Consider the following 16,519-nt stretch of genomic DNA (forward strand, 5'->3'; position numbering starts at 1 on the left):
CAGTGTTTATAATACTCTGAATTTTTATAATAAACTTTTTTCCATTAAAAAAAAATCTTGATACAGAGCTGTCCTATTTGTATAATTACTAATTGTGTGTATCTTTTGCTATGACAAACCTAGACAGCATATTAAAAAGCAGAGACATTACTTGGCCGACAAAGGCACATCTAGTCAAAGCTGTGGTTTTTCCAGTAGTCTTGTATGGATGTGAGAGATGGACCATAAAGAAGGCTGAGCACCAAAGAATTGATGCTTTTGAACTGTGGTGTTGGAGAAGACTTGAGAGTCCCTTGGACTGCAAGGAGATCAACCAGTCCATTCTAAAGGAAATCAGTCCTGAATATTCATTGGAGGGACTGATGCTGAAGCTGAAGCTCCCAATACTTTGGCCACCTAATGTGAAGAGCGGACTCATCAGAATAGACCCTGATGGTGGGAAAGATAGAAGGCAGGAGGAGAAGGGGACAACACAGGACGAAATGGTTGGATGACGTCACCAGCTCAATGGACATCAGTTTGAGCAAGCTCCGGGAGATGGTGAAAGACAGCGAAGCCTGGTGTGCTGCAGTCCATGGGGTTGCAAAGAGTTGGAAACAACTGAGCAACTGAACAGCAACAACAGATACACCCTTCAACCAAGCAGTTCCACTTTTAGAAGTTGATCTGAAGGAAATAATTGGATGAATAGGCAGAGATTTATATAATTAGATGTTCATCATCATAGTACAATAACAGATAGGCAAGGACTTTCCTGGTGGTCTAGTGGTTGAGAATCTGCTTGCCAATGCAGCAGACGAAGATTCTTTCCTTGATCTGGAAAGATTCCCCCATGCCGTGGAGCAGTGAAGCCCTTGTGCCACAACTATTGAGCCAGTGTATATAGCCTGCAAGCCACAACTGCTGAGCCTGAGCTCCTAGAGCCTGTGCTCCACAGCAAGAGAACTTACCTCGGTGAGAAGCCTGTGCACTGCAGTAAAGAGTAGGCCTCGCTTACTGCAACTAGAGAGTGCTCACATGAGGCAACGAAGACCTTAGCGCAGCCATAGATAAATAAATCTTTTTTTTTGTGGGGGAGGAACTGTTAGGAGAAGAATTTAAATTAAAAAATAAATAGCCAAAAATTGTTTAAAAAGTAGCCAGTGTGAGTTTGATTTTATTAATTTTGAGCTATTATGAAACCATTAAATTGATAGACTCACTCTTGATTTATTTACATAAAAAGGCATCTTCCTTGTATTATTCCATGGGATATGAAGCCACAATCATTTTGGCCCCATTTTAAAGAAAGAATGTACATGTGTTTATTTGAGTATATCATGAAGTATCTGAAATGTAAAATTGTTTATCTATGGATGATAGTATTTATACCTTCCCTTTTCTAGTGAGAATACTTTTATCTTTGTTTTCAAGTTGAAAAAAATTGTATGCTGGAAATGATGTTTTGATACAGTATCCTTTTCATTGGAAAATAATATACTCTTAAAATTGATACCTCTTACCCTTAGTTGTCATTTTAAGAGATTCTTAGAATTGTAAGAGAGTAGTACCACCAGTACCAAATGTAGTTTTCAACATATTATTCTCTTTAACTCAGTTTATTCAGTGTCAGTATTTGGAAGAAAAAACTCTTTGAAACCAAATTATCTGTGTTTTCTGTTTTATTTTTATTTTTCCCTTCTTTAGTCATAGACCATTTACTAATAGTTAATGTGGAATACTAACTAGTTTAGGATGATTTTAATTAATCTGAGACATTTATTTCTGACAAAGGTGAAAAACCAGATTTCAATATAGTCTTTTAGGAGTTTACAGGAACCAGATTTTTTTTTACTTTTCTTTTAGGCAGAATTTTAAAAATATCTTGATGAAGTGTAACATAAATATAAGTGTAACAACTCTGAATTTTCACAAATTCAGCCACCCCTTGTAATGAATATTTAGTTTAACAAAACTTTACCAGCACCCACTAAGATCTATGCTTTTTTCTCATTACTACCGCACAGGAGGGGTAATCATTTTCCTGACTTTTATTATCATAATTAGTTGTACCTCTTTGTGAACTTAATATTCAGTATAAATAGAGTTATACAGTACGTAATTTTATTCTTACTCTATATTCTTTCAGTCTTGTTTGTGAACAGTATCTATACTATGGTACATAGTCATAGTTTGTTCATAACAGATTTTTTAAGGTAAGTTATAACATTTTCAGATATAAATATATTTTAAAATACTTAGTAAAGCCTTTTTTTAAGGCTTTAATTTTTAAGTTTTGAAAAGTAACTGTAAAAGTGCAAAATGGGAATATTGTTTTTTTAATAAGATGGAAATAAAATGTGCTTCTTTAATTACAAGCTTAATATAATTCAGTTGTATATGAGACTGTCAACAAAGCCCTTTTCCTTTTGGGCAAAATTATGAGAGTCCAGTCCAAAACAAGAGATAGTTCTCTTAATTCTGAGTCAGTCAAATATTGGTCATATTTTGTTTCTTCCCTCATAGATTACTGTTTTCATTACATTTTAGTTTATTCTTCCATGTTTAACCAGATATGTACGTATTAATATAGCCACATTCCTTTATCCCTGTCTTATACAGAAGGTATTGTTATAACAACTGTTGAAATTGTTGTTTTTCCCTTTAATAATACATACTCTAGATCATTGCATAGCAGTGTATCGATATTTCCTTTTTTTCCCCCAGTTTTTTGACACTCCATTGTATAATATATTTTGATTTATTTAGCCAGTCCCCTGTAGGTAATTATTTAGATTTATTTTCAGATTTTGCTATTAAAATAGTGTTACATGTTTAGCCTTTTGCAAACATTAGATTTTTGCCAGTGTGTCTTGGGTGTGCCAGTGTGTCTTCTGACCTAAAAGTGGGCAAAGGAATTAATGCATGTGTGGTACTTTTCTAGCTATTGCCAATTTCTATTTTGTAGGGATTATACCATTTTATATACACCACTTTTCCGTGTATGCATGGATTTGGTTTTGAGTTTTCTATCCTGGTCCATTGGATCCTTTGTCTTTTCGTGCACTACACTATTTTTGTGATAGAGGCTTTAAAAGTTAACATTTGATACAGTTATCCCCTTCTTTTTAGATTTTGCTAGTATTCTTGCTTATATATTTTTCCTAATGAATGTTAGTAACTTTTCTTATTCCTGAGAGACTCTTGTTGGTGTTTTTATGAGGATCATATTAAATCCATAAATTTGCTTAGGGCAAATTGTCATCTTTATGTCTTCCTATCCACACACGCAGTATGTCTTTACCTTTGTTCAAGTCTTTCATTTGTCAGTTATACCTCAATTCTAAAAAATCTTTGCTGAAACATGAAGAAAATAATCTTTGTTGTCCAAAAGTAAAGCATACTGTTGTGTGAAATTATAAATTCATTTGTAAAGTATATAGTGAGGGTTCATGACTTTTATAGCAATTTATATTATGACTTAAGATTTTATATAAAACACATTCTAAAGAAAATATGAATATATTGTCTTGTCTTCTCACATGAAGAGAAAACTCGACTGTTTTTTCAAGATTATAATAAAGAATGTGTTAAAGGAGTGAAAGTTAAGTCAGAGATTGACCTGTATTGGTTTGGAATAATTCAAATCAATTAAAGAGATAAGCAGTGAAACATTGTTTTGAATGAGGACCATGGGATATTGTAGCTAACTATTTATCTTTTCAAAAACAGTAATTAATATAGTAATGTATATTTAGTCCATCTAAAGTTAGGTGAAAGTAGACTGGGAATTTGCCTTTTTAAAATAATGTAAAAAAATATCAGGGATATTTCTGGTAGTATAAATGTTCATGTGGTTGAAAGTCAAGAAAGACTGCATCTTGATAGCCTCTGATACAGTAGTAGAGGAACTAACATACTGTGACATTAGTGTAACACTAGTTAGGTAGGTTTTTTTAAAAAAGCACTACTGCGTATCTTATATCTGATATGTGATCATCTAGTTCTATTGTAATGCTAAACTAAAATGGTATATAAGGTTTACTCTCTCTGAAACCCTTTTCTTATTCAAATTTTAGGATCCTTCAAAGTTGTACAAGAAATCAGGTGATGTTGCAGCCATTGAATGCCAGTCTGAAGAAACCATCCATCTTCATTCACAGGGAGAAAACAATCCTTTGTCTAAGAAGCTTTCTCCAGTACACTCAGAAATGACAGATTACATTAATGCAACATCATCTACTCTTGTTGGTAGCCGGGATCCTGATTTAAAGGACAGGGCATTACTTAATGGAGGAACAAGCGTAACGGAAAAGTTGGCACAGCTCATTGCAACTTGTCCTCCCTCCAAGTCTTCCAAGACAAAACCGAAGAAGTTAGCAACTGGCACTACTGCAGGATTGGTTAGCAAGGATTTGATCAGGAAAGCAGGTGTTGGCTCTGTAGCTGGAATAATACATAAAGACTTAATAAAAAAACCAACTATCAGCACAGCGGTTGGGTTGGTAACTAAAGATCCTGGGAAAAAGCCAGTGTTTAATGCAACAGTAGGATTGGTCAATAAGGACTCTGTAAAAAAACTAGGAACTGGCACTACAACGGTATTCATTAATAAAGACTTAGGCAAAAAGCCAGGGGCTATCACTACAGTAGGACTGCTGAGCAAAGATACAGGAAAGAAGCTAGGAATTGGTATTGTTCCAGGTTTAGTGAATAAGGAACCTGGGAAGAAACTAGGACTTGGCACTGTGGTTGGACTAGTTAATAAAGACTTGGGAAAGAAATTGGGTTCAACTGTTGGCCTGGTAGCCAAGGACTGTGCAAAGAAGATTGTAGCAAATTCAACAATGGGATTAGTTAATAAGGACATTGGAAAGAAACTAGTGAGTTGTCCTATGACAGGATTGGTCAATAAAGATGCCATAAACCTTAAAGCGGAAGCTCTGCTCCCCACTCAGGAACCACTTAAGGCTTCTTGTAGTACAAACATCATTAGTCATGAAAGTCAGGACCTTTCTGAATCCCTGAAAGACGGTGCCACCAGCAAAACTTTTGAGAAGAATGTCACACGGCAGAGTAAAGAAAGCATATTGGAAAAGTTCTCAGTTCGAAAGGAAATCATTAATTTGGAGAAAGAAATGTTTAATGAAGGAACATGTATTCAGCAAGACAGTTTCTCATCCAGTGAAAGGGGGTCTTATGAAACCTCAAAGCATGAAAAGCAACCTCCTGTATATTGCACTTCTCCAGACTTTCAAATGGGAGTTGCTTCTGATGCATCTACAGCAAAATCCCCTTTTAGTGCAGTAGGAGAAAGCAATCTCCCTTCCCCATCACCTACTGTATCTGTTAATCCTTTATCCAGAAGTCCCCCTGAAACTTCTTCACAGATGACTCCTAATCCATTACTTTTAAGTCCTACCACAGAACTAATGGAAGAAATTTCTGAATCTGTTGGAAAGAATCAATTTACTTCTGAAAGTACACATTTGAACATTGGTCATAGGTCTATGGGTCATAGCATGAATATTGAATGTAAAGGGATTGATAAAGAGCTAAATGATTCTAAAACTACACATATAGATATTTCAAGAATAAACTCTTCTCTGGGAAAAAAGCCAAGTTTGACTTCTGAATCCAGTATTCATACAATTACCCCTTCAGTTGTTAACTTCACTAGTTTATTTAGTAACAAGCCCTTTCTAAAACTTGGTGCAGTATCTGCATCTGACAAACACTGCCAAGTTGCTGAAAGCCTAAGCACTACTTTGCAGTCCAAACCCTTAAAAAAAAGGAAAGGAAGAAAACCTCGGTGGACTAAAGTGGTGGCAAGAAGCACATGCCGGTCTCCAAAAGGGCTAGAATTAGAAAGATCAGAGCTTTTTAAAAATGTTACGTGTAGTTCACTATCAAATAGTAATTCCGAGCCAGCAAAGTTCATGAAAAACATTGGACCATCTTCATTTGTAGATCATGATTTCCTTAAACGCCGATTGCCAAAGTTGAGCAAATCTACAACTCCTTCTCTTGCTCTCTTAACTGATAGTGAAAAACCATCTCATAAGTCTTTTGCTACTCACAAACTGTCCTCCAGTATGTGTGTCTCTAGTGACCTTTTGTCTGATATTTATAAGCCCAAAAGAGGAAGACCTAAGTCTAAGGAGATGCCTCAACTGGAGGGCCCACCTAAGAGGACTTTAAAAATTCCTGCTTCCAAAGTCTTTTCTTTGCAGTCTAAGGAAGAACAAGAACCCCCAATTTTACAGCCGGAAATTGAGATTCCTTCTTTCAAACAAAGTCTGTCTGTGTCTCCTTTTCCAAAAAAGAGAGGCAGACCCAAGAGGCAAATGAGGTCACCAGTCAAGATGAAGCCACCTGTGCTATCGGTGGCTCCATTTGTTGCCACTGAAAGTCCAAGCAAGCTTGAATCTGAAAGTGATAACCATAGAAGTAGCAGTGATTTCTTTGAGAGTGAGGATCAACTTCAAGATCCAGATGATCTAGATGACAGTCATAGGCCAACTGTCTGTAGTATGAGTGACCTTGAGATGGAACCAGATAAAAAAATTACCAAGAGAAACAATGGACAATTAATGAAAACAATTATCCGCAAAATAAATAAAATGAAGACTTTAAAGAGAAAGAAACTGTTGAATCAAATTCTTTCAAGCTCTGTAGAATCAAGTAATAAAGGGAAAGTGCAATCCAAACTCCATAATACAGTGTCAAGTCTTGCCGCTACATTTGGCTCTAAATTGGGCCAACAGATAAATGTCAGCAAGAAAGGAACCATTTACATAGGAAAGAGGAGAGGTCGAAAACCAAAAACTGTCTTAAATGGCATTCTTTCTGGTAGCCCTACCAGCCTTGCTGTTCTTGAACAAACAGCTCAGCAGGCAGCTGGATCGGCATTAGGACAGATTCTTCCCCCTTTGCTGCCTTCATCTGCTAGTAGTTCTGAGATTCTTCCATCACCTATTTGCTCTCAGTCTTCTGGGACTAGTGGAGGTCAGAGCCCTGTAAGTAGTGATGCAGGCTTTGTTGAACCCAGTTCAGTGCCATATTTGCATTTACACTCCAGACAGGGCAGTATGATTCAGACTCTTGCAATGAAGAAGGCCTCAAAGGGGAGGAGGCGGTTATCTCCTCCTACTTTGTTGCCAAATTCTCCTTCACACTTGAGTGAACTCACATCTCTGAAAGAAGCTACTCCTTCGCCTATTAGTGAATCTCATAGTGATGAGACCATTCCCAGTGATAGTGGAATTGGAACAGATAATAACAGCACATCAGACCGGGCAGAGAAATTTTGTGGGCAAAAAAAGAGGAGGCATTCTTTTGAGCATGTTTCTCTGATTCCCCCTGAAACCTCTACAGTCCTAAGCAGTCTTAAAGAAAAACATAAACATAAATGTAAGCGCAGGAATCATGATTACCTCAGCTATGACAAGATGAAAAGGCAAAAACGAAAACGGAAAAAGAAATACCCCCAACTCCGAAATAGACAGGATCCAGACTTCATTGCAGATCTGGAGGAATTAATAAGTCGCCTAAGTGAAATTCGAATCACTCATCGAAGTCATCATTTTATTCCCCGAGACCTCCTTCCAACTATTTTTCGGATCAACTTTAATAGTTTCTATACACATCCTTCTTTCCCCCTAGACCCTTTGCACTACATTCGAAAACCTGACTTAAAAAAGAAGAGAGGGAGACCCCCTAAGATGAGGGAGGCAATGGCTGAAATGCCTTTTATGCACAGCCTTAGTTTTCCTCTCTCTAGTACTGGATTCTATCCTTCTTACGGCATGCCTTACTCTCCCTCACCCCTTACAGCTGCTCCCATAGGATTAGGTTACTATGGAAGGTATCCCCCCACTCTTTATCCACCTCCTCCATCCCCTTCTTTCACCACTCCACTTCCACCTCCTTCCTATATGCATGCTGGCCATTTACTTCTCAATCCCACCAAATACCATAAGAAAAAGCATAAGTTACTTCGACAGGAGGCCTTTCTTACAACCAGCAGGACTCCCCTCCTTTCCATGAGTACTTACCCTAGCGTCCCTCCTGAGATGGCCTATGGTTGGATGGTTGAGCACAAACACAGGCACCGGCACAAACACAGAGAACATCGTTCTTCTGAGCAACCGCAGGTTTCCATGGACGCTGGCTCTTCCAGATCCGTCCTAGAATCTTTGAAGCGCTATCGATTTGGAAAGGACACTGTTGGAGAGCGATATAAACATAAGGAAAAGCACCGGTGTCATATGTCCTGCCCTCATCTCTCTCCTTCAAAAAGTTTAATAAACAGAGAAGAACAGTGGGTGCACCGAGAGCCTTCAGAATCTAGTCCATTGGCCTTGGGATTGCAGACACCTTTACAGATTGACTGTTCAGAAAGTTCTCCGAGTTTATCCCTTGGAGGATTCACTCCCAACTCTGATCCAGCCAGCAGTGATGAGCATACAAACCTTTTCACAAGTGCAATAGGGAGCTGCAGAGTTTCAAACCCTAACTCCAGTGGCCGGAAGAAATTAACTGACAGCCCTGGACTGTTTTCTGCACAGGACACTTCACTAAATCGGCCTCACAGAAAGGAACCACTGCCTTCCAGCGAAAGGGCAGTACAGACCTTAACAGGTAAGAGGTTTATTTTGTTGCCAGTTGTTTGTGTTAGAGAAATGGTGAATTTTGCTTACTGGTTGCCTGGTACATGTACATGAGCTTTGAATAGCTCTAATGTTTTGTGTTTTTGTTTTTATAAATGTATTTTGAAATGTTATCTTCCACCGTTTAGTTTTCAGTAGATGTGAGAAGTAAGATAAGGCATGTCTTTGAGTTAATTTTTAGTTTTGAGAAGAGAGATCATTATCAAAACGAGATAATACTCAACTTTTGGAAATCAGGAAAAATTACTTTCTTGCTCAAAAAGGCCATTACAGTTTCTTTAGGGAGATATGGCTTTACAATGTTGTGGCTCTCTGTTAACAGCTTTGCAGGATTTTTAATATATATACTGTTATTTGGTTTTTGTGGGGTTTTTTTTAAGTATAATTGATTTACAGTGTTGTGGCTATCTGTTAATAACTTTGCAGGATTTTTAATATATGCTAATTCAATTATAAGTGTTTCTGTGTTATACGAAGAATATGTTGTTAAGTCTGTACGTCTCATAATAAAAATCTAAGCATTCAAAACTGTGACTTTTCAGGCATTCCCTGGGATCCAGTGGTTAGGACTCTATGCTTTCACTGCTGTGGACCCAGGTTCAATCCCTGGTTGGGGAACTAACAAGCCATGCAGTATGGCCGAAAACAAAATAATCAACTTTGTAAAATTTAACTCAATATTTAGCAGGACTTCATTTTTCAGAGTACCTTTAGGTATCTTCAGAAAAGCTGCTTTAGTTGAATAAAATGACATGAAGCAAATTTAGATAATGCATTTGTAATTTCTAAAAAGTGCCTTGAGAATTGAAAAGAATATAGAAAACAAGAAAGAGGAAGCATTGCCTATTCATGTAGAGATATCTCTAAGTCAGGAGTTCTTTATCAAAGATCTCAAATTTGCCAGCTGATAAATTAACTCTAGAAAGTTCATGAAACCTCTGATGTTGTAAGTAAAATTATGTGTATGTGCTGCTGTGTGTGCTGTGCTTAGTTGCTCAGGCATGTCTTACTCTTTGCAACCCCATGGACTGTAGCCCACCAGGCTCCTCTGTCTGTGGGATTCTCCGGGCAAGAATGCTGGAGTGGATAGCCATTCCCTTCTCCAGGGGATCTTCCCAGCCCAAGGATTGAACCCAGGTCTCCTGCATTGCAGGCTGTTCTTTACCATCTGAGCCACCAGGGAAGCCCTATGTATATATATGCTTGTGTGTATTTTTCAGGAAAAAAATCCATGCATTTGATCAGATTCTCCAGGTAAACCCTCTAAGCCTCAATATCTCTTCTATAAAATGGAATTAGTTGGGTTATTATTAGAAGAAGTAAGTGTGATTATAGTGTTTATTAAAATGATTTGCACATAGTAAACACACTGCTGCTGCTGCTGCTGCTAAGTCACTTCAGCTGTGTCCGACTCTGTGTGACCCCATGGACGGCAGCCCACCAGGCTCCCCCGTCCCTGGGATTCTCCAGGCAAGAACACTGGAGTGGGTTGCCATTTCCTTCTCCAATTCACGAAAGTGAAAAGTGAAAGTGAAGTCCGCTCAGTCCTGTCTGACTCTTCGCGACCCCATGGACTGCAGCCTACCAGGCTCCTCCGTCCATGGAATTTTCCAGGCAAGAGTACTGGAGTGGGGTGCCATCGCCTTCTCCAAGTAAACACACAGATGTTAATTAATATTCCTCCAAAAGATTAAAAGCTTGTGCATTAGAGGAAATGATAAACCCCTCAAAGAAAAGAGTTTTTGTTCCTGATTTTAATTATTTGTGAACTTTTGAAAAATAGAAGCTATCTTGGTAGAGAAGCTGTAGTTTTTAATAGTGTAATAAAGAGGGAAAAAATCACGAACTCTAGGTTCATTCAACATATTTTTTGATAAAAATTAGTCAACAGCAGTTAATGAATATCTGCTGTCTGCCACACATTTTACTTTGTGGACCGTTGTAATATAATAGAGATTAGGGCACACAGGTTCATTGTTCTCATTGAACTTAATATTGGAGGAGATAGGTAATAAAGCTACAAATTAAATGTCATAAAAATTTTGACAAGCAGTTTATAAATATACACAAAGACATACATACATACATATATATGGGTTCTTTGTAAGTATGAAATGGGGGCCTAACTCAGGAAGCCTTCCCTGAGAAAGTGACCCTAGACTGTTACTTGAATGAAGGATGAACAGCAGTTATCTAGGTGAACACAATTTCCCCTTATTCATCTATTCATTCATTCATTTATTTATTGAATTGCAAAACATCTAGCATTCTTTCACTCACTCTTATGTAGTAGAGAGTAAAGACTTGATACCTTGCCTCATTAACTTTCAGCTTGGTGAGAGAGGACAAACTGTAGAGTGGTAAGCACACAAATAATGGCATGATTAATTTAAGTGCTGTCAATTAATGTAACAGCATTAGAGTAAATAAGGGGAGGGGGGGGTACCTATTTTAGGTGGAGTAATTAGTTATAGCCCAGGAATGAAAATTTACTGTTAAGGGATATGAAACCACCAAGCTTTTTAAGCTGAGGATTGGGTGAAGAGCACATTTGAAGATCTTAAAATGTTAAGGAGCTTAGACATTAGGAAAAGTAGGGGAGAGGTCAGAAGGTTCATTGTGGTAGGAGAGGGAATACAAAACAGAATGGTGAGAGAGTTGTGAAAGAAAAAAGCCAGAGTGTATGTTAAAGATATTGATTTTATAAAAACCAAAGCAAAAAAAACAAGTTTTGATTTTAGATTTGCATTTTTAAAGATCATTCTAGCTCTGCGTGAACATTGAGTTGTAAATGTAAAAATAGTTACAGGGAAACCAATCAGTGGACAATTGCAGTAGCCTACATAAAATGATACTTAGACAAGGGTGTTGGCAGACTTCTTCATGAATGTTTGAGAGGTTCGTGCATTGTCCTGATATAGAGTAGACTGAAAGAGGAGGGATTTGGGGAGAGCACAGGTTTGCTTTTTAATATTTATAAACCTTGAAATGCCTTTATAAAATTCAAATGGTGATGCTGAGTGGGCATTTGGGTAACTAGTTCTGGAGCCCAAGAGAGATGTTTGGGCTAGAGATAAGGGCATTTCACTCTGAGGTTTTGAAAAACTTTGGTGATATTATTCACTAAAGGTAAAAGAGTGTCTGGAAACAATACAGTTAGGAACAGACTCTCAAAACCTATTAAACTCTGTAAACAGAGCACCAAGAAAAGCAATAATTCTGGAAAATACCAGCAGCAGGTAAAAATATGTGTTAAATTGTTCAATAAGTAATGAAATACTACAGTAAACATAGGACTTTTAAGAAAGATGAAAGTAGCCTTATAGAAGCAGATATAAAGAAGGGTTAAAGCTGCTCAATGTAGTTAACATGTTAGTCACTCAGTCATGTCCAACTATTTGTGACCCCATGGATTGTAGCCCACCAGGCTCCTCTGTCCATGGAATTCTCCAGGCAAGAACACTGGAGTGGGTTGCCATGCCCTCTTCCAAGGGATCTTCCTGACCCAGGGATCGAACCCAAGTCTCCCACATTGCAGACAGATTCTTTACGGTCTGAGCCACCATGGAAGCCCAGTGTATATCATAAATATAAATTGATGCCAGATATAGTTGGTTCTGGTTTATTGTTCTTATTTGTTTCTTTTGCATTAAGATTGGGGGAAACACACAGTAAGCATTTGTAGGAATATCTGTGACCAGTTGTTCCCAAAAGGATGCATGGGCATTCTGAACAAAACTACATTGCTCAACGGTTTACTGCATTTAGTTTGTGTTCATGTAGTCTTCGTTTAGCTGCTAATCTTGTGTTTCAAAACATTAATGTACTTTGAAAAATCATGTATGTACTCACACAACTTCTTTGTCATTCTGGAGCTGTTTCACACTGTAGAAGCACTGTAACAAGACAGACTATATATCTATGAATCTGCTTATCTGTTTATCTGCATGTCATCATGAGAGAAAGATTTCCCTACAGAGAATACAGAGTGAGAAAAAGAGAGAGCCTTGGGTAGCTTTGAACAATTTCATTATTTAAAGTAGTGGTTAAAAACCATCGACCTTTGGTTTGTATATGACCCATTATGGTGATTTCTATAGTTTTTTTTTTTAATGCTGAAATTTTAAAATCTGGAGATTTCACATAACTGTTCAGAGTTCTACTTTCCTTTGAAAAGAAATCAGAACATCTGACAACACTTAATCCATATTTCCTGGATGACGTCAAGGTTGGGTCTCAATAATGGCACCCCCTCTCCACTCCCCAGGTCTTTAGTCAGGGCATGCAATCTTCCATTTGCCTCAGTCTTCACAGTTTCCTGATGTGTGTTAGATATGACCCAGTTTAACTATTTAAGTGGTTTATCTGGCTCCAAGGAATATTAAAGCTGTGGCCCCTAATTTAAGAGTTGTGAGAAGAAGCTTATAACAAGTGGGGAAATTGAGGTGAAGGTGAAGGGAAATGACTTGAATGTGTCAAGTATATCACCTTCATGGACAATAAAGTCACCCAAGAGGCCATTTATTGGGGTTAGAGTGGAAAGGATGGATCCACATCTGGCTTCAGGGACCTTAGGGACTGAGATAGCAGGGAGATCTGACATATGCAGAAATACCTGCTTAATGAATAAGAAGCTGTCTTATTTCTTTCCTTTAAAAAATAAAACATAGTAAGACCTCTGTGGAGAGTGAAAAAGCTGTCTTAAAACTCAACATTCAGTAAACTAAGATCATGGCATCTGGTCTCATCACTTCATGGCAAATAGATGGGGAAACAGTGAGAAACTTTGTTATATTTTTGGGCTCCAAAATCATTGCAGATGACAACTGCAGCCATGAAATTTAAAAACACTTGCTACTTGGAAGAAAGAAAAGCTATGACCAACCTAGATAGCATATTAAAAAGCAGAGACATTACTTTGTCAACAAAGGTCCATCTAGTCAAAGCTATGGTCTTTTCAGTAGTCATGTATGGATGTGAGAGTTGGGCTGTAAAGAAAGCTGAGCTCCAAAGAATTGATGCTTTTGAACTGTGGTGTTGGAGAAGACTCTTGAGAGTCCCTTGGACTGCAGGGCAATCAAACCGAAAGGAAATCAGTCCTGAATATTCTTTGGAAGGACTGATGCTGAAGCTCCAATACTTTGGCCACCTGATGTGAAGAACTGACTCCTTGGAAAAAGCCCTGATGCTGGGAAAGATTGGAGGCAAGAGAAGGAGACAACAGAGGATGAGATGGTTGAATAGCACCACTGACTCGATGGACATAAGTTTGAGCAAGCTCCGGGAGTTGGTGCTGGACAGGGAAGCCTGGCGTGCTGCAGTCCATGGGGTCGCAAAGAGTTGGACATGACTGAGCAACTGAACTGAAGTTCCTGTTCTGATCAATTCTCTGTCACCAACTGGGTTTCCTCTAATTTAGATCAGTTCTGATACTAATCACCTTGAGTTAGAGAAGACCCTACAATTTAAGAGCAAAGATTTTTTTTTTAAGACTGCCCCCGCTTAAGATGCCAGCTGCAAGTTTCAGTGTCGCCAGTCCACCCACACTTCTGTCCAACCTGCCACAGTTTAGGTCTTACCACAACCCTTCATTAAAAAAAAAAAAGAAAACCTGAAATGGGTTATTTATTTTATTTTTGGCTACATTGTGTCTTCATTACTGCACGTGGGCTTTCTCTAGTTGCAGTGATTGGGGGCTACTCTCTAGTTGCAGTCTGCAGGCTTTTCATTGCAGTGGCTTCTCTTGTTGCATCTCCCGGGCTCTAGAGTGCTTAGGCTTCAGTGGTTGTAGCACAGGGGCTTAGCTACTCCATGGCATGTGGGATCTGCCTGGATCTGGAATCAAACCTTTGTCCCCTGCATTGGCAGATAGATTCTTAACCACTGGACCACCAGGAAAGTCCTAAGCCCTCAGTTTTGATAATTTGGTGGAATGGCTCACAGAACTCACTGAAACCACTGTAATTACAGTTGCAGTTTTATTATAAAGGATACAGATCAGAAATTGAAGAGATGAATAGGGCAATAGCTGGTGTGGAGAAAGGGACAAAGAGTTCCTATGCCCTCTTTCTGGAATATGGGTGTGTCATTCAGTAGATCACTATGTTCGCCAACCAAGAAGCTTCACAAGGCCTCTGGGTTCAGAATTTTGATTGGGGTTTCATTGTATAGGCATGCTTGATTAAATCATTGGCCACGTGTTTGCACTCAGTCTCTAATCCATCTCCATCCTCTGCAGGTTGGGCTCACCCAAAGTTGCAACTGTCTAATCTTGTGGTTGGTCTCTAATGACCAGCCTCCATCCTGAAGGAATCTTAGGGTTCACCTTAAGCCACCTCTTAGACATAGCAAAGACACTACTATCAGGAAATTCCAAGATTTTTTTTTGAAGTTATGTGCCAGGAGTCAGAGGCAGAGATCACATGTATTCTTTATTCTATCACAAGTCTAATTTAAATTATTTTGTTAATTGATCTGTACCTTGGAATCTCTCTTCTTCACAGTACTCTTTAGTTAAGTGGGTAGAAATGTGTCTTGATTTACTAACAGGGTTTTTTTTTTTTTCCAGGAGGTTAAAGAATGAATAGGAAATAATAGGGAAATGTGGGCAGTTAAAATTCTTACAGCTTTGACAGACATGAAAGTCTTAACAGACATGAAAATTGGCTTACCTATTCACAGAAGACCAGCTGAGAAAAAGATTTTCAGTTAATGAAAATAATAAGGAAAAAGTGCTAAATCGTGGCATATCTTCTAATTTGATCACTGAAAGTCAGAATTTGTTTTATTTAGGCAAAGCTTAAGAACTTGGTTTTTTAATCTTAACTATTATGATAGCTGTCCATTCAGCAGTTATTTTGTCTCTATTGTTTGCCAGATACAAGGAATGCAAACAAAAGGAATAAGATGTAATATCTGCCTTCAGAGAATTTATAGTTCATTGGAGTATATGAACATGTATACAAATAGTAATTGATAACTCCTAAAGTTGAGGTACTCAGCATATTTTAGGGAGCAGAGAAGGACTCACTTAAAAGGAACCAGGAAGATATTTTGAGTTTATTGTGCAAAGAATAAAGGGTAAAGACTATTTTTCATAGAGAAGTAAGCTTTGGAGGATTTTGGAGACATGATACTGTACTTAGGTAACTGTAAATAGTCTGATATGGGACCAGGAAATGTGTTTGGAAAGATAGATGGGGAACATAGAGCCTCTTGTTTATGTAAGATACCACAGAGTTTGGAGTTTACCTTATAGATAGTGGGAAATTAAGGGTTTTAAAGTAGAATGATTTGCTAAGATCATATGGATAGCACTTTGATAGATGGATTAGAGAAAGATCAGGTAGACCAGTTTGGATATTGTCTCAGTGAAATATTATGGGGCCCTGAACTAAGGAAGTGATAGAGAAAACAATATTCAGAAGAAATAGATTTTATTTTTGTAATTTTGTTTGTTTGTTATTGACTTGACTGGGTCTTTGTTACTGCATGTGGGCTTTCTCTAGTGGCGAGCAAGAGCTACTCTCTGGTTGTGGTATGCTGGCTTCTCATTGCGGTGGCTTCTCGTTGTGGAGCATGGACTCTAGAGCACAGGCTCTGTAGTTGTGCTGCGTGAACTTAGTTGCCCTCAGCATGTGGAATACTCCCCAGCCAGGGATCAAATCCATGTCCCCTGCATCGGCAGGTGAATTTCCAACCACTGGACCACCAGGGAAGTCCAGAAATAGATTTTTAAAAGTCGTAAAGAAAAGAAAGAGGGAAGATTTTAGAATGTCTCTAAGATACCTCTCTCAGGCAGTTGGTTGAATGGTGATGTGATTAAAAGAAAATATTAGTTGTTCAATTATGTCCAACTCTGCCACCCC

The 16,519-nt window shown here is 38.2% G+C and overlaps 1 protein-coding gene across 8 annotated transcripts in view; it reads left to right on the forward strand.

The window, feature by feature from the left end:
- The window catches only part of ASH1L (ASH1 like histone lysine methyltransferase), a 207,980-nt gene that overhangs the window by 57,597 nt on the left and 133,864 nt on the right, over window positions 1–16,519 (forward strand). For 7 of the 8 annotated variants that reach the window (XM_061412997.1, XM_061412998.1, XM_061413001.1 and 4 more), the window contains one exon: window positions 4,059–8,622. The exons of the other annotated variant lie outside the window; for it this stretch is intronic. In XM_061412997.1, the coding sequence (XP_061268981.1) occupies window positions 4,059–8,622 (4,564 nt within the window). The remainder of the gene's footprint in view (window positions 1–4,058; window positions 8,623–16,519) is intronic. 8 annotated transcript variants of the gene reach the window in all.

The sequence above is a fragment of the Bos javanicus genome, chromosome 3 (genome assembly GCF_032452875.1).
Source record: "Bos javanicus breed banteng chromosome 3, ARS-OSU_banteng_1.0, whole genome shotgun sequence".
NCBI classification, from domain to species: Eukaryota; Metazoa; Chordata; class Mammalia; order Artiodactyla; family Bovidae; genus Bos; species Bos javanicus.